We start from the raw sequence: 19,691 nt of genomic DNA, 5'->3' as shown, positions 1-19,691 counted from the left end.
ATTAATTTTGCACACATTTGGTCTAACATTTTTTGTGTTTTTCTTTTTTTAACACATATTCTGTGTTAAAAGAGCTTGGTTTTCTGTTTTTTCGTCTGAGTCTCTTTGTGGGCGATAAATAGGCCCTATTCAATTTCGCAAAGGGATGTATTTGGATTTTATTCAGTTTAATTTTTTTTTTTTTTTTTGATCTCGTATTTTCTGAAGTCGCACATTCAGCAAGGGTTACCTTTTGCTACCGTTCTGCCTATTCAGTGTTTTTTTTTTTTTTGGTTTTTATTTTTTTTTCGTATCTCTGTATTTATGGACTTGACTTTTATTTTAGCCAAGAGTTATAAATTTCCGTTAGATGATGGGATTTACCACACACGAGAGGATAAAAGTGTCTATTTCTATTGAATTGAATAGTGTTTTTTTTTTCTCGTTTTTTCTTTTTTTGGTTTTGTCCAACCCTTATATTATTGTGTGTAGAGTTTCTACACAAATATGAGTGTTGTGGGTGTTTTTTTTTCATTCATTCATGAAAAAGGTGTTTCATTTCATTTTGTTGAAACATTGATTCTGGCAGAGTTTTTGTTAGCTTAGACTGACATAGATTATAGAGGGAAAGAAAATCGAAAAAAGGTTGAATGTTTTTTTGAGAGATGTAATGTGTACATAGAATCAATGTAATTTGACAATTTATTTTATCTTATTAATTTGTAGCAAAAAAGAGAGACTACTTAAGTGCAACCACCGTAAATAAATATATTTTCTATGATTATTTATGCTATACAGATAAACTAAGCTGATGGAATTTAATTTGAAAAAGAAAATATATGTTTTTTGTTGGTCACTGTGGTGTATACGTACTATTTTTTTGTTTTTATTAGATTTCAATAGAAAGTCACCATTTTGTAGATGTAACAAATTTTAATGAATGGAGTAGGTAAATGAAGAAATAGAAAATGAAAAACAGTATTGGTATAACGTCTTTCAACAACTCGTGTGAAAAAAAACTCGATGAAAAATTATCTTTAAAATAAATAAAAGCTTTCAACGTAAAAGAAAAAATTGACTCTAAGGTGGATGGGTAATTTTAAAATTAAAAAGGCTCATGTCTTATTTTAACAAAACTGTTACTTAAATTATCTAATTAAAATACTGGAACTGTTAATTTTTTTAAATGCATACTTAAAGTATTTATTGCAAATACAAAAATTTTGAATTTGTTGGCATAAGAAGGCCTTCTTCCTATGACGCTTTTAACTTTCCTGAACGCTACTATTTTGATGGCCTCAAGCATATTTTTTGGAACGTCATTGAACTGTACACATTAAAGATCGTTAAGAACCACGTGGTAGCTATTTTGTTGGGTGTTAGGTCTTCTTCGGCCATCCTTTGTAGTCAGTTTTTTCTATGCTGCTAGATATTCTGCATAATCATGCGAAGATGTAATTTTTCCAGTGAAGTTTTCCACTTCTTCTGATTCTTAAGTTCGTCAAAAACAGCTTCTTCTAAATCTAAAATAACGATGTCAATATCTGAGCTAAGGAGGTTCCTTGTGGCTAAAGTACATTGACAACATCAAGTTTTGTGATACAAAAGGCTATATTACTTTCAAGTTTCAGACCTTTAAGAAGAGTTTGTAAAAAGTTATCAAAAGCCGTTTTTTCGTGAGGCTACAGAATCGAGTTAGTATTAAAAATTTATGGAAATTACTTCACACTTATTTTCTTCATTTATACAAAAAGTACTTAAAAATCAGATTTCTTAGCGCATTTTCGTGATTTTTTTATTATTTTATTTTGCAAAATTCTCACGAAAACACGGCTAACAATAAGGTATTGAAACTAAATTTCATTCCCTCGCCCAACTTTACAAGTTTCATTGTAATAAAATAAAAGCTGAACAGCAAAGTTCAACGATGACATGTGTTTTATTCATGTTCATTTAAAAATTTAAATTTCACAAAATTAAACTTTAAAATTTAATTAAAAAAAACATCACTCTCAAACCAACACTATTCTAATCAAAACAATTTCGTATCTATATATATTTTCAGTAATTTGCGGTGGTGAAATCGACCTAACCGACGAGCGTCGCCTTGATTCGCCAAATTATCCCGTCGAATATCTACCGGACAAAGAATGTATTTGGAAAATAACCGTACCAGAGAATCACCAGGTAGCCCTTAAGTTCCAATCGTTCGAAATAGAAAACCATGACAATTGTATCTATGACTATGTCGAAATACGCGATGGCAATCGATCCGATTCAGAGTTAATTGGAGTCTTTTGCGGCTACAAATTGCCACCGAATATAAAGTGAGTACACAAATATTGTATAGTGTACACAGTTGCATTGCAAGAGTGTTTAATACTTAGAACTTAAATAAAATTGCCCGATGGATCCCTAAACAGTGATTATCCTATAATCTTTCTCTCTCTTTCTATCTTTTTGTTCACTGCGTGGATGTTAAATTATTCCCATAGGACCAATTCAAATCAAATGTACGTTAAGTTTGTGTCCGATAGCACAGTACAAAAGGCTGGATTTTCAGCCCTTTTCATGCAGGAAGTGGACGAATGCAAATTTAGTGACCACGGATGCCAGCATGAATGCATTAACACCCTGGGGAGCTATGAGTGTGGCTGTTTTGCTGGTTATGAACTGCAAAGTGATGGCAAATCATGTGAAGGTAATTTCAATATTTAAAACAACGCTTGAGTTGAGATAATGCTCTTTTTCATTCACAAAAATAAATTTCCCTTCTTTTTTTTTTGTCTTATCTCGTCGATGTGACTGTATTTTTATCTCTTCTTTTTTTCTCTATTTTTTCTTTTTTTCAGATGCATGTGGCGGAATAATCAATGCCACATCTGAATATGGCACATTGACATCACCTCAATATCCGGAATTGTATCCATTGGAAAAGGAATGTGTGTGGGAGATTGTTGCACCACCCAATCATAATGTTTTTCTTAGTTTCACTCATTTCGATTTGGAGGGAACGAAATATCAATTTAGCGAATGCAATTACGACTATCTGACTACCTTTTCGAAGCTGCGAGATAATCGCCTTAAGAAGATCGGAGTGTTTTGTGGCCATGAGATTCCACCAATTATAAATTCAGAACAGAACATCCTGCGATTGGAGTTTTTTTCGGACAAAACTGTACAGCAAACTGGATTTGCGGCATTATTTCACATAGGTGAGTTGATTCGCTCTTCTCTTTGTAACTTAAATGAATAGTGTGACCAAAATGCTCAATTCAAATTTTATTTTGGGTTTTTTGTATGTGAATGAAGATATAACTCATTTAACTCAATACAAATGGAGTGAACTTTTGAGTGAAATTTTACTTTGAGTCTTTTTTTTAACATTTTTTTTTGTATGAACATTTTCAAATGGATTTAAATGTGTCAATACAAATTGAGTGAACTTTTGAGTGAAATTTGATTTTGAGTTTTTTTATTCAAACGAACTACAACTCTGTTAATTTTCTTTAAGAATTTTCAAATTTATTTATAAGTGTCTATACAAATTGAGCGAACTTTTGAGTGAAATTTTACTTTGAGTTTTTTTTAACAGAGCCACAACTCTTTTAATTTCAAATAAATTTAAAAATGTCAATACAAATCGATTTTAATTTTGAGTTAAATGTTGAGTGAAAATTTATTTTGAATTTTTATTTTACGGACCAACCAATCACGCTTTTAAGTCTACATGAAAAATGAGCTCATTATTATTCATCTCCTTTAATACTGTATAAACATTTTCAAATTGGTTTGAAAGTGTCAATACAAATTGAGTGATCTTTTGAGTGAAATTTTATTTTGAGTTTTTTTATTCAAATGAACTACAACTGTTTTAATTTTCTTAAGGAATTTCCAAATTTATTTATAAGTGTCCGTACAAATTGAGTGAATTTTTGAGTGAAATCTTACTTTGAGTTTTTTTAACGGATATTTTAATTTTAAATAAATTTAAAAATGTCAATACAAATTGAGTTTAATTTTGAGTAAAATGTTGAGTGAAATTTTATTTTGAATTTTTATTTTACTGATCAACCACGGTATTAAGACTACATGAAAAATAAGCTCATTATTATTCATCCTCTACCTAAATGAAGGAGTTTCATTAAAAATATGGAGTGAATTTTGGAGTAAAATGAGAATTTTCAATTTATTTTAAATTTTTTGTTTGTAAACACTGTCACCAATGTTTTTATTTCAGTAGGCAAATGTAAAAAAAAAAATTAAGTTTTCGATGCGTTAGGAACCTTTTGGAAAAGGAAATATTATGAAAATTGAACTCATTTTTGAGTGAATTGAGAGTAAAAAATTATTTTCCGTTTTTTTTTATAAATAAAAAAGGCAAATCTGTGGAAATATCATCAAAATTTTCTCATTTTCTGGGAAAGTACTGTCAAAATAAAGAAGATGTTCAAAAAAATTGAGCTTGTTTTCGAGCGAAATGATACCTAATTAAGATTATATTTTGAGTTTTTTTTTGTATTTTTTAATTTTCCATGTAAGTTTGTTTAGATAAATTTTTTAAATGTCTTAACTTTGCGTAATAGTTGAAGTGTAAGTAAAAATTGAGTGGTTTTACGAGTGAAATGATATTTTCTATGGGTATCATCATCTCCAACCTGAAATTTCCTTATTTTATTTAAAATTTCACTCAATTTTGTTGGTGGACAATAAGTGGAATATATTTATATTTAATTCAAATACCAATCTTTCAAATCTGCTTATATCGAAGAAAAAAAGTTATATTAATCAAACTCTGGTCACACTATTCATAGAGATATTTGTAGAGATGTTACAACGAATATCGGATTAATTTCTTCTTTTGAATTTTTTTGTTTTAATTTTTCGTTTTGTTTCTTCTTCATTGTTATTGTTGTTATGCAGATAAGGACGAATGCAGTGAGAACAATGCCGGTTGCCAGCACCACTGCCAGAATACACTGGGCTCGTACAAGTGCAGTTGCCGGAATGGCTATACTCTGAACGATGATGGCCACAACTGTACCGAAACGAAATGCAAATTTGAAATAACCAATCCGTATGGGATAGTCCACAGCCCCAATTATCCAGAGGAATATCCCCGGAACACATATTGCTTTTGGCATTTTTCCACAGTCCTGGGACATCGAGTCCAGTTAACTTTCCACGAGTTTGAGGTGGAAAATCATCAGGTAAGGATACTTACTTTGGATACACACAAGGATATTCCTTTTTGCTATAATTTTTTTAGTGTGTTTCCTTTTTTGTATAAAATTCAATAAAGTTCGTGCTTTTCATGCGAAATTCATCTTTTTCACATTTTCCTTTCTGTTTTTTTTTTTTTTTTTTTTTTATTTTTTTTTCAAAAATTCAGGAATGCATTTATGATTCTGTTTCTATCCATGATGGTAGATCGGAAAACAGCTCGACATTGGGAGTCTACTGTGGTGGTAGAGAGCCATACGCAGTGTTGGCGTCTACAAATGAAATTTTTATGGTTCTGAAAACTGATGCTGGTCTACAAAAGAAGGGATTTATGGCAACTTATTCAACAGGTAAGTCGGTCTTATTTATTTTTACTTGCTCAATAGGGCAAGTATTGGTTTCGTGTAAAAAAAAAAATTCGAGGTTTTAATCAAAACTAACATTACGATGATGGAGAAGTTCGAAAAAGTGGTTTTCGTCATGACGTCCGTCGGTCTGTGCGTCGGTGCGTCGGTGCGTCGTCACAAAAAGCTGTACATGAAGCTGCAGCCTAAACGGGTTGAGGGATTTTCTTGAAATTTGGTACAGATGATTTTTTTGTAATTTCCAAGGTTGGTTTTTTTTTGTTTTTTAATATCTCGCTTTAAACGTATACCTCCCATACAAAGTTTTGGAGTTATTGCAACTTTCTCGAAAACGGCTCTAACGATTTTGATTAAATTTAACATACGTAATGCTGTTTGCAGTTCTAACATAACTGCGTTTTTAGTTTTTCTCAAAAAATGCGGATAGTGAAAATATGACATTAACTCTTTTTTAAATCGCGGATGTCGGCTCTTCCCGTACATCTTAATGGAGTTATTGCAATTTTCTCGTAAATGACTCTAACGATTTCGATTAAATTTTACACAAGTAATGTTATACGTAAATCTAACGTAACTGCATTTTTAGTTTTTCTCAAAAAATACGGATAATGGAAATATGACTTTACATTTTTTTTAATCTTTGATGTCGGCTCTTCCCGTACACCGTTAATGAGTTATTACAATTTTCTAGACTAAATTTGATATACATAATGCTTTAAGTGATTTTAATATATGTAGCTAATTGCGTTTTTTGTTTTTGTCAAAAAAACACGAGTAACAAAAATATGACGTAAGAAAAACTAAAAAAAAATAATTTCGTATTTTTTCATTTCTTCTGAAATTCCTTAAAAAAATCAAATTTTAACTAATTCAATATATTTTTTTTTTAAATCTTTGACATAAAAGCTACTTTTATCATAAGAGCAAGTACGTGCGGCCCCAGTCGTGCATTTTATTTTTTGTCCTTTTGGATATTTTGAAGTTATACTTCTTATGGGACGGTGGGTATGAAAATTTGTTTTTTGACAAGAATGTCAAAGGGATTATGACGCGATCGCACTCTCCGAGATAATTGGGCAGCCAGGGCTGTCGTTTCACCTTTTGAGTTGGTAGTACTTTAGTATTTAAAAATGCAGTACGCCGCAGTACGGTAAAAAAAAACAGACAACACGTGGCAAGTTGCTTGTTTCATGTCGCAAGTTGCATGTGGCATGTGGCAAATACCATGTGGCATGAAACATGGTGCAAGTGCATGAGGCAAGTAGCACGAGGCATGTTCCATTCAGTATGCAAAATGTGGCAAGTTGTATGTGGCAAGTTGCGTGTGGCAAGTAGCATGTGGCAAGTTGCATGTGGCAAGTTGCATGTGCAAAATGCATGTGGCAAGTTGCATGTGGCAAGTTGTGTGTGGCTTGCTTCAAAAAAAAAAAAAAAAACAAAATGTAAATAGGTACTCAAAAATAAAAGGAAAAGAAAGCAATATAGACTAAAACTAAACCTGTATTGATATAAAGGCCATCAATCGTAGATAAAATTTAGTTTTTTTTTTTTGAAAAAATTAGCCCCGGAAATTGGTATGAAGATTCTTAATTTCCAATTATAAAGTTTTTTCATGCATAACTATATTCAGGGAAGTCCTGGTTTAAGGTACGGAGATAGTATCAAAAAATTTCCTAAGATCACCATAAGCTGAGATTGTTGAAAAAATACGCTATTTGACTATTCGAATAATAATATAAAACAAAAATAATAAAAATAAAAATATGAAATGAAATTCATTTAATATACTGAGTGAGAAGTATAACTTCAGTCGCGTGTACATGTGTACACCCACTCTTTTTTTTTTTTTATCTGATGGGTCTGGGTCTGCTCTAGGTGATACCTATATACGTATCTCTACTAAGTGGGTGATTTTCTTTGTTGGTTTATCAAAATGTGCCACAGAAGGTAGAGCAGAGAACGGAAATGATATTCTTGGTATTCAAAATCTAGGACACTGCAAGGATTAATATAGAATACGATGGGAAATGAAGTTTTGTTTTATTTAATATTTTCAAAGTTAAAAAGAGGAAATTAAATTGATTTTATTTTTAAACTCCTTTGTCCAAAGTTGCGTTCAAGTTTAATCGGATTTGCATTAAAATTACGTTTTTTTTCTCTCTTTATAGGAATTAAAATTACATAAGTTAAATCTTTTTGAATTGGATGAAATTATCTATTAGGTAGTTTTTTTTTTTTCTTTATTTACAACAGAGACTAAAGAACTTTCTGTATTATACAGGACAATTTTATGTGTTGAGACAATTGAAAAATGGTGATATCTCATCCATCGTAGAAATTTAAAAAAGAATACTTCTTTCTTTGAATTCAAATACAAATTGAAGTTATTTAAATTTCTTTTTGTGGAAAAGTGAAGGTTCTTGTTTTTCCTACAGCTACAGGCTTAAAAAATAGACCTATTTCCGTCATATTTTACAAAGGTAGTTTGTAGGTAGTTTCAAAAGCCTTTTGGTCTGAACATCTCGCTAAGAATGATCCCTATAACTTTTTTATTATTAAATGGCTCTAGCCTAGTATGCATATCGTGTTGTATTTTACGTGCCATTTTTCTTCCAAAATGTATTATTTTTAACGAAAATGTGATTTTTTGAATGTGTTTTTTTAGACGAGCAACTCAGCTGAAATTCTTGAATTCATCTTAGCTCGGCTGAATTTGGCGAAAATTTTATATGGGAGCAAAAGTTTAGCTCTGTCTGACTTTATCTCAAAAAATGCTAGTTATAACTGAAAAATTCGTAGCCGTTTATTTTTTTTACGAATATTGGTAATTTTTCAGAATTCTGTTTATCAAACAAGTATTGGCTTGATGTAAAAATGAATAATACTATATTTTAATCAAAACCAACATACCCATTATGAAAATAAATACCTCTGGTCATACCGTCCATATCGGTTTGAACGTGTCAGTATGTTGATTTGAGTTCCTATAAACTAATGGATGGATGTTGAATTGAAACTCGGTACAGATGATTTTTAGTTTGTTTTTTCCAAGAACCGTAATTTTTTTTATAAGTCCTTTCATTATAATTATTTTTGAGTTAGGTAAATGATTCTCAAATAAAACCACGAATTTTAATATTTGTATGGGAAGTAAAATTTTAATTGGAAATACAAATAATTTCTATTAAAAAATTTCTATTCAAATAAAAAATTTTCTCCATTAAAAAGAAATTCAATGCAAAATGTGTGCATTAAAATTTTTTTAAATAATCCTCGAATTTCTTACAATTTTGACTATTTAATCATACATTATGTATTTCAACATTAATATTGAACCTATCAGAAAATTCCTATATTTGAAAAAGGCACAAAAGTGTCAACAATTCAGTTTCGGATAGCATCTGTGAAAATGTAAATAATTAATTTATTATATTTTTAAATTTCGTCCAACAACTTACAACTATGTGTTAATATTAAAAATACAAAACCTAGACTCATTTGCTGCAACGAAACTTAAATATTTAAGTAGAACATAAAATCTTGTTCCCTATTTTTTCCTCTGCGTCACATAAGGATTTATGTACACTTAGGAATCAGTTCTAAGCGAAAAAAAATTTTAGGGCCCCTAGTACAAGTATTTACTACTTTTATGATAGACATTTTAAGTAAGTATAGCAAAGTGCATTACGAACATATGTATTAAAACATTAAAATAAACCTAAAAACAAATAAGCCATACAAAAAAAAAGAGTGTGTGTACACATGTACACTCGACTGAAGTTATACTTCTCATTCAGTATACATATTAGAGCCTACTATTGCACGTGTATTAAGGTATACACGTGCTACACGTGTATTTAAATAATTCGTGCCGAAGCACGTGTATTTGTAAATACACGTGTATTTATATTTACACGTGTATTTATATTTACACGTGTAAATAGCGTTCGAACAGGTAGATTTGGTGGCGATTTCCTAAAATATGTATTATATTGAATGAAAAGGATATTGTTCAGGTTTTTGCGGTTATTGGCTAGATTTACACATTGAAATTACACGGAAAATTTAATTGGAAATTCTTATCTAACCCTAGCCATATAAATCTTGGAAAAAAATTTTGACCCGATTCCCATTATCGTATCGAACTGAACTTTGTACACATATGAAGTTTGGATTGCAACGCAATATTTTGGGGTCCGAACTCAGGGGAGGGGCATTGGGGGGTTGAAACACCCCAAATCTATTTTATCCCATTCTAAATATCGCAAAAGCTTTTGTAGGTAAATTGCAAGAGAGGGGCTTTGGGAGCTCATACCACCCAAGCAAATTATCATCTTCTTTCAAATATTATACGACTAAAAAGTAAAAAAATAAAGCAGATTAGATTAGATTACCAAGCAACAAAACATATAAAATAATTAAATTGACTCCATGGAGTCCCTTTAAATGCCGTCCAAGGGCTCCGGTTGTTCCACCGGGACAAGAAAAACGGTTGTTTTGTTGTGAACTACATAAGTCACAGTAGGCATTTGTCCCTTCTCGGTGGGCATATTGCCATACCCAACTCCTTGGCTTCATATTTTAGTTTAATTTTAAAATTTATTTTGATTGAATTTGTCGCTTTATTTATAAAACACCTTTTACACTTTCACTATGAACTTAGTAAACCATATGATCTTCAAATAAACGGTGATTAACAAAAAAAAAAAAAAAAACATGTAACAGTTGGTACACTTTCTTCTGAGAAAGACACAGTAGGCAATATGCAAATATATCTTGGAAAAATTTATTAGCTTTTTTTTAATGAAAAGGCACATCATTATTTTTAATTTTTGAATAAATTATTTATAAGGTCTTCAAAAAGTTCAAATACTATTTTTCCAATTCGAACTATTTATTTGCACAATAATCTTCAGTTGTTTAGTTTTAAAAACTTTTATTTTACCCCCAAAAAGCAAAAAAATCATTTTGTTTCGTATTTACACGTGTAAATATAAATACACGTGTATTTAATAAATACACGTGTAAATAAGATACACGTGTAAACGTTTTTTAGATACACGTGTACACGTGTATCGGGTACACGTGTAATTAAATACACGAACAAAATCGTAGGCTCTAATACATATATAAATGAATTTCATTTGATTTTTTTAATTTCTATTATTAAATTAATTAATCCACACTTCGTTTTTTACATTTTTATCAAGTGAACAATAAATTATTAATTCTTTCATCCTCCTTGCGTCCATGTAGTTTTCAATTTAATCTGTGAACTTTACTCATGTTGTGCGGTTCAGAACGTACTATACAGGGTGTCCCACAGTCACCGCCCCAAATGAAAACCATAGATTCCTGAGGTCATTTTAAGTCGAAAAACTTAAGAGGCAATTTTCTCGTTTTCGTCCCGTTTTCGAGTTACCACGGTTTTTATGATTTTTGCTCTCTTGTCCTTTAACTGGCCTTATCTTTGCCAAACTACGTTTGATTTGAAAGATTTTTTTTACAACCAATCAAGAATTCATAACAGTTTAAGTTTGTCTCAAAACTTTTTTTTCTGCGGATAACCGTTTCTCCGCCATTTTGCACCAAACACAATTTTCTTCGTTTTTTAAGTTGTTGTTTACACTTTCATATCAATTAAGTAAAAAAAACACGTTAATAAGTATTAATTTTTTGTGCTTTTTATTAAAGCCCAGTTTATTTCCATAAAAAAAATAAGTTTTATTTCATAAAAAAGGCTACTGAAAGTCATAAAAAAAAAAAATAAACAAACTGAGTGAATAAAAAAAAATTATTTTTAAATAAAAAAATAATTTAAATGAATTAAAACTTTTTCTGAGCTTTGTCTATTTGTTCTTTTCTTAACCACAATAGCTCAGAAAAAGTTTTTAATTCATTTAAATTAATTTTTTATTTAAAAATTATTTTTTTTTTATTCACTCAGTTTGTTTATTTTTTTTTAATTACTTTCAGTAGCCTTTTTTATGAAATGAAACTTATTTTTTTTTATGGAAATAAACTGGGCTTTAATAAAAAGCACAAAAAATTAATGCTTATTAACGTGTTTTTTTAACTTAATTGATATGAAAGTGTAAACAACAACTTAAAAAACGAAGAAAATTGTGTTTGATGCAAAATGGCGGAGAAACGGTTATCCGCAGAAAAAAAAGTTATGAGACAAACTTAAACTGTAATGAATTCTTGATTGGTTGTAAAAAAAATCTTTCAAATCAAACGTAGTTTGGCAAAGATAAGGCCAGTTAAAGGACAAGAGAGCAAAAATCATAAAAACCGTGGTAACTCGAAAACGGGACGAAAACGAGAAAATTGCCTCTTAAGTTTTTCGACTTAAAATTACCTCAGGAATCTATGGTTTTCATTTGGGGCGGTAACTGTGGGACACCCTGTATATGGTTAACGAAAGTAAATGATTGCGCATAAAATGTGCGATATGGTAATTTTATGAGAATTGTGTGTGCTTCAGCACTAGTAGTAGCAATATGGAACTTGCAGGGTTGCTACAAAGCTCAAAAGTGAGCTGAGCTCAGCTCGCAGCTCAGCTCAAATTTTGAGCTAGCTCACTATTGAGATATGTACCATAGCTCAGCTCATTTGAGCTGAGCTGAAAGTGAGCTGAGCTGATGGTTGAGCTGAGCTGTTGGGTGAGCTAAGGTAAAGTGAGCTGAGCTGAGCTGTGATGGGTGAGAGGATACATTGATTTTTATTTGGAAAGTATAATGAAATATGAAGATATTTTAAACTTTTATATAACACCATAGCTTAAGATGTTTGGTTCTAGTTATTAATGGAATTATTTTAACACATAGATATTTTTATAAATAAGACAGATAATTTTTCGTGATCTTTTCTCTTGGTGTTTTTGATAGTAAATAATATTTCTATTTTTTTTAGTAAAATATTTCTTTTTTTATCATAAAAAAAAATTCCGGTACAATCCGGTTTTTCGACTTTGTTCAAAATTCCGAGAAAATCGCGTTTGAAAGTTGGGGTAAATTTTTTTTTCGAAAAATCCCCGAATCTTTAAACGCTCCTGGAAGCTAAACCACTTTAGAGCAATTTTTGGGAGTGATGCCAAATGATAGCTTGTGTCATGGGCCTACGCTTTGCACATTATCAGATTTTTAAAAAATCGCCTTCCATGTTAAACCACCACATCATGCCTTTTTTTTCAGAATCGCGCCTATTTTTTTTTACTTTTAAGTTCTTCCGGTTTGAGAACGCGTGGACCTACAGGAATGGGAGTTGTACCCAAATGTAGGTTAGAGTCCCCGCTATCTTTTGGCATCAAAAATTTTATTTTCATTTTCTTCAAAATTCCGCGATATAGGCGTTGGAACGCTTTGATCTAGAGACAGGGGAGTGGTGCCATATGAAAGCTTATATTCTCAGCTAGCCGATAGTGGTATAATCCGGTTTTTCGATTTTTTTCAAAATTCCGAGAAAATCGCGTTTGAAAGTTGGGGTAAAATTTTTTTTCAAAAAATCCCCGAATCTTTGAACGGTCCTGGAAGCTAAACCACTTGAGAGCAATTTTTGGGAGTGATACCCAATGATAGCTTGTGTCATGGGCCTACGCTTTGCACATTGTCAGATTTTTAAAAAATCGCCTTCCATGTTAAACCGCCACATCATGCCTATTTTTTCAGAATCGGGCTTAACTTTTTTTTTACCTTTAAGTTCACCCGGTTTGAGAACGCGTGCACCTACAGGGATGGGAGTTGTACCCAAATGTAGGTTAGAGTCCTCGCTACCTTTTGGCATCAAAACATTTTTTTTCATTTTTTTCAAAATTCCGAGATATAGGCGTTGGAAGTTGGGGCGCTCACTTTCAGCTCAGCTCACTTTCAGCTCAGCTCAAATGAGCTAAGCTATGGTACCTAGCTCAAATTTGAGCTGAGCTGTGAGCTGAGCTGAAATGTGAGCTTTTTGCAACCCTGGCAACTTGCCACATGGAAATTCGTGCAACTTGCCCCATGCAACTTGCCACATGTAACTTGCCACATGCAACTTGCCACACGCAACTTGCCACATGCAACTTGCCACACGCAACTTGCCACATACAACTTGCCACATGCAACTTGCCACATGCAACTTGCCACATACGACTTGCCACATGCAACTTGCCACATGAAACATGTAACTTGCAACGTGTTGTGTGTTTTATGTTTGCCGTACTGCGGCGTACTGCATTTTTAAATACTAAAGTACTGCCTACTCTAAAGGTGAAACGACAGCCCTGCTACCCAGGGTGATCGCGTCATAATCCCTTTGACATTCTTGTCAAAAAGTAAATTTTCATACCCACCCTCCCATAAGAAGTATAACTTCAAAAAAAATGTATGGCGTATACGTAATTTTTTTTTGTATCTAAGGGGTCCCCAAATATCAAAGGGTCCCCAAAATTTAGTCTTGCCCCGGGGCCCCAGCGACTCATCGTACGCCACTGATTGACAGATACCGCTAATACTATCATAAGGAAAAAAAACAACTGAATTTGAAACAGAGAGTATTTGGAAAATTTTAAATAAAAAAAAAAAATTAAGTGCAATTTATTGATAGATATCGCTTATAAAATCGTATGCATTTTTGTGTTTTTTACCAACAACTCAAAGAAAAAAATACATGCTTTAAAATGAGACCATGAGACTTTAAAGAAAATATTTTATCCATTGCAATTTTTGTTTTTAATATATATAATTTATTTGATCCTGTTTTTTTTTTGCTAATTAATTGCTTAAGTTTCGACTCAGCAAACGGCTCTTTAATATTAAAAATTATGCGACTTTTGTAACTAAAGCTATTACTTCGAAACCCTTCCGAACAGATCCGATTTTGATAAACATTTTTTTTTTTCAAACGTCCGTAATTCAAAATACTTATGGGTCAGAAATTGTCACTGCTGCCGTATTGTTTGTTTTTATTTAAATTAAGATTTTTGTGAATAGTAATTTATTAGGTACTTATTCAAATTTATTTTTTTCTTTCGTATACCTAATTTGTTTAAATTTCATAAATAAATGCCCAATTTATTCACTCTTCATTATATTTAAAATCGCCAGATCGCATACGAATTTGAACGAAATGAGATGAAAAAATAGCCTAGGTTTTTTATTTTAAGGATTCATATTTTTGATTACGAACAATTTTAAAAATCGACAATTATTTTTTTTTTTTTGCTCATTTCATTTTTTTCAAATTCCGAGTTTGAGAATCAGTTTCTTAAAAACACTTCATTCAATTAAATCCCAAAATCTTAATTTAAACAAAATCTTCAATTTCTGATCTATAAAAGTTAGAGTATTTTTAATAACCGAGGGTTGAAAAAAAAGATCGTGAAAATTGTTTCCGTTCACTGCCCTTATATCGCCATTTTTTGAGTGCCCTGTGGATACATCTATTTTATCAAAACAAAGCGTTGTAAAGTTCCTAATGTCTTTCTGTTATAATTGTGATTGCATTTTAGTTTTACGTCATCATATATCCAACGTTATTTTTAATATTTAGCTATTTTAATATTTAGGTTTCGGTTTTCTATGTGGTTTACTCAAGGCGTGAAAAACTATTTAGATTAAAACGCATTTTTCTATGTGAAGCAGTTAATATTGTGTTTCATCGTATTTTAAGAAATGGTACTCTGGTCATTAAAATCTCATTCAAAGCTATAAGCTTTCAAAAGATTTCAAATTAACTTGAAAATAGGAAAAAATCTAAACAATAATGATATCCTTGCAACCTTTTACGCCTTGCTTGCCAAGAACTAAACATTTTTTAATCATTACTTTTATTCCTATTGATTTTTGTTCATAACATGAACATAATACTTTCGTCCATCATTAATAAGCTGCGTATTTCAAAAGATCCTTTTACTGTTCACGCATTGAATGACAAAGAAAAAAAATCCTTTTGATTTTACGTAACATCCACATCTGTCACTCTTATTACTGTTTTTTCATTTGTTTTTTTTTTTTTCTTTTTTTTTTTCTAAATTAAAAATAAGTCATATTTATGAATGCCATCTAACATTAAATCTTTATATATCGCGTCAACGCATAAAAAGGATTTTTGTATCCCTTTTAGCTTATACTCGTGTATTTCATATATGCGATGTGTGCTACTCACCTTTAATGTAACATTCAACCCCATAAGTTTTATAGTGAATTCGTGTGTGTTTGTGTTTAACAAGAAAACGAGAGCGAGAGCTTCACATCTTTTAGATTTAGAAAATTCATCTGGGAGTCTTTTTTTTTTGCCGGAATCTACCTACACAAAACTTATATTTATATTTGTGAGTTGTTGAGCATACTTAGATTTATATATATGAATTTCATTCAGTTTCAGGATGCATGATGGTGTGCTTCTCTTTTTTTTTTTTGGCTGATGTTGATCTTGCGTAAAGCTTTAGAAATGAAAAACCATAAAATATTGAATCTTATCCTTGTGCACTTTGACGGGACTTAGACCTCTTCTTCGTCTTCTTTATAAAATGTATCCACATCGACATAATATTCGTATGCGTGTATGCGATGTTAAAGATGAAGATTGTATAAAGTAGGAAAATAAAATTCAAAAGGTTGAGGTCGAGGTTGTTTTCATGTGTATAATAGCCAAGTTGGTTGAAATGGTACTGAATTGGAAATAGAATGTGTTATACATTTTTAACCTAAGAAGTAATTATAACTCTCATTAGAGTTTATGGACACAAATTAGAAAAAATCTGACTTTAAAAACTTAAATTTTTTAATTGGCGCCCAATTCAGGATTACATAATTATTTTTTGATAGCTACTTCAACAAAAGAAGACGTATTGTATATTTTTTAATAACATTTTGAGTTGGTTTGTAACAAAAAAAAAACTGAATTTCTACGAAAAGTATTTTTTTAATTGGCGCCCAATGTGGGATACATTCATTTTTTTTTTTTTTACTAAATTATATATTAGATCCGCTTAGCAACAACTTGCTTTGGCTGTCCATTTAAGGATCTCTATTTCATTGAAAAAGTAATATTTTGTTTAATTGGCGCCCAACGTGAGCCATAAAAATACATTGTGGGCTATAATAGGGAATCTATAGACAAACTTCTTAGATATAAAAGAAATGGCAACCATATTTGTACTATCAACTCCTTCTATAAATCCTTATCCCTACAACGGAAGGAGAAAATATACTCTGCTTTAAACCAAATTGAAAAAAAAACTACATGTTTATTCGCAAACTTAAATTTGTTCTTGTTTCTTTTTTTTCTACAGAATGTGGAGGATATTTGCGCGCAACCAACAAAACTCAGGTGTTTTACTCGCATCCTAGGTTCGGAAGTCGACCATATAAGCGCAATATGTACTGCAACTGGCGTATCCAAGCTGACCCCGAGAGCAGTGTTAAGATAACATTCCTTGCCTTCGAAGTAGAGTACTCGGATGGATGTGACTATGATTCAGTTGAAATAACTGAAGATGTGAATTACATGAGAAACACAAACCACGGAAAATACTGTGGCAATAGGGTAAGTTTGATTGAAAGGACACTTAAAAGCCAACAAGGATACTAATTTCTTTATTTTTTTCTTCTTTTTTTTTCGTTTTGTTTTTTGTTTTTTATATTTTCTTTTTAGAAACCAGCAGCAGTGACTTCATACTCGGATACCCTTTTGGTTCGATTTCAGTCAGATGAAAGTACTTCATTAAAGGGTTTTGCTATATCATTTGTGGTTGTTGAACCACCCGACGAAGAATCTGGAGATGCATTGGATTCGGTTACACCATTCCCAGGATATATGAAGAGTGTATACTATGCAGCGGATGGTGGTAATATGTATGATGACTACGATGAAGGTAATCGTAGATTGGGTGGTATTGGGAAGTTTATTTAAGGACATTCAGAAGGATGCTTTTGGATGGGAATTAAATGCGATGGTGTGTAAATATGTATTTTGTATATTATTTTTTATAGATTTTAAGGATATTATTTTATAATAAATAGTACAAAGAATTGATTAAAAAAGGATGTGTTTGTTTTCATTTATGTTTGAGGATGGAGGAAGAGTTTTGTTTATTAATGCCCTCACAGCTATTTATATTTTCATTTATTGCCAAAAGATTTATCATCTTTTCAAAAGTGAATTTTGAAGAATAAAATCGAATCTTTGAACATTTCTTTAGAATCATAGTAGGGATGCGCAGACTATGTGTGCGGACTTTCTTAGATAGAGCTTATTCCTAGGAATAAAAGTTTTTTTTTATATTGACATTTATTCTTGTGATAGTCTAACTGACGATTGATAAAGGGCTTAATAACTGAAATCAACTATTTTTTATTTCTTTAATTTTTTAAAAATTTGTTGAAGAGGTTTTTTTTCGATTTCTAAACAAGGAGCCAAAAACGACGTACGAGGTTATTAAGTTAAACCATCGATATCGTGTGCAAGAAACTTAATTTAATTTCAATTAAAAAGTCTGAAAAGTGAGTTAAGCACTTGAACTTATCTCTTTGCGAATTTTAAATAATAAAATAAAATCTTAACCGTAAAAACATAGCGCCATCTATACTTTCAACATAAAACTATTAGTATTTAACTTGTATTCTATACAAGAACCATACAATATAGAAACAGTATTTAACCATATATCAGAACCATGAAGGTTATAACAGATTGTTTGTCGGTTTTCGCTCAGTTTATTTTCGCGCAGTTTGAACTCAAATTGGAAAAATAACTATTTTTGCCAGAATTTTGCCATTTTATTTTTCAAGAATGAATCGGCTCATTGTTTTGCCATTGTATATATATTTCTATAGTACTATCAATCCATGAAAATACTTTAGCGACATCTTTTGGTAGATCTGCCCTTCAATTTTCTGCATAAGGTTCAAACATAAAATAAACTAACGATCCCAGCGGTGGCGACGCAAAACAGAAAATTCTACTTCATGAAAGTACTATAAGAATATATATACAATGGTTTTGCATTTGGCAGATGTGTAACAAAACTACTGGCAAGTTGTCAGCATTAATTGAAGCACTATAAGTCCAACTAACATTCTCGCTTTTATAATGATCCTGAGAAGCTTCTCATCATGATTAATTTTACACCGGTAAAACTCGTATAAGACTCATTAGAACCAAAAAGGCGACCTTTTTTTCACTCCTATTAAACAGTAAAGAAGTACAATGTAAGACTCCTGTAAATATTCTCATCAACAAACGAAAGTGGTATTCGCATCAATAAGGCTACATCAGAAAACTTACAGTGCTATTCAAAACAATACACAAGGGAAAAGAAATAAAAAGTTAGGGAGTAGAAATAAAATGAAATGAAATTTTGTAGCATTTATATTGATTTTTGTTTTAATAACTCATTTTTATATATTAAGTTTATTCGAGGAGCTAGACTTTAAATTTTACGGCAATTTGAGAATTTTTGAGTTGTGAACCCTACTAACAATTTTGCTTATATAATGCTTTACAGAAGCAACAATTGCATCTGTAAAGCTTTATAGAACCAAAATTGTTTGTCGGGAATAATAATCATACACTTCCCAACTACTAAAGCGTAGTAAGCAGCTGAAGCGAAACATTACGAAATTTTGAACGTAAAATTAATGTCGTTTTGCTTTTCGTTTTTCAGTATGCAGCTCTAGGGAAAAATTGGAGATTTTCACTCATTCCCAACTAACATTTCAGTTTCGGTTAAGGTATTAAAAAAGCTACATTTCAGCTTCTTTTAAACTTTAGTAAGGTTGTTGGGCATGAAAAAAGGAGAACGTTATACGAGTTTGACCCTCTATAAGGATCTTAAACGAAGCTTTACCGAAGCTCTACCGAAGCTTTGAGATTTGACAGACAGCTTCGGAAGAGCTTGTATAGCTCTTTAATATGTACGTCTTATCGAAATTAAAAAAAAAAAAAAATTCAAAAACAAAAATGAATTCTTTTTTAACTGGTTTTAAATCATTAATTTTATCTTTTAATCTGATATTATATATAACATTCCATTACTTTTTAGTATATCTATTAATAATTATTTTAAAAGTATATAATTTTTTTACCACACCCAGGAATCGAACTTTGTATCTTCTTGGTGGTAGTCCACCACTCTACCCACTC

The 19,691-nt window shown here is 31.2% G+C and overlaps 1 protein-coding gene across 1 annotated transcript in view; it reads left to right on the top strand.

Annotated features, from left to right (window-relative positions):
- The window catches only part of LOC129915412 (dorsal-ventral patterning protein tolloid), a 28,182-nt gene extending 10,600 nt beyond the window's left edge, over positions 1 to 17,582 (top strand). Inside the window, exons 7-13 of the mRNA XM_055994929.1 lie at positions 2,045 to 2,306; positions 2,475 to 2,680; positions 2,832 to 3,194; positions 4,903 to 5,189; positions 5,372 to 5,552; positions 16,840 to 17,093; positions 17,202 to 17,582. Coding sequence (XP_055850904.1) covers positions 2,045 to 2,306; positions 2,475 to 2,680; positions 2,832 to 3,194; positions 4,903 to 5,189; positions 5,372 to 5,552; positions 16,840 to 17,093; positions 17,202 to 17,459 — 1,811 coding nt within the window. The 3' untranslated portion in view covers positions 17,460 to 17,582. The remainder of the gene's footprint in view (positions 1 to 2,044; positions 2,307 to 2,474; positions 2,681 to 2,831; positions 3,195 to 4,902; positions 5,190 to 5,371; positions 5,553 to 16,839; positions 17,094 to 17,201) is intronic.
- Positions 17,583 to 19,691: the final 2,109 nt, after the last annotated feature.

Source organism: Episyrphus balteatus, chromosome 3 (assembly GCF_945859705.1).
Source record: "Episyrphus balteatus chromosome 3, idEpiBalt1.1, whole genome shotgun sequence".
Classification (NCBI taxonomy): domain Eukaryota; kingdom Metazoa; phylum Arthropoda; class Insecta; order Diptera; family Syrphidae; genus Episyrphus; species Episyrphus balteatus.
The sequence above is the reverse complement of the archived record's forward strand: the minus strand, read 5'-3'. Positions and strand labels throughout refer to the sequence as shown.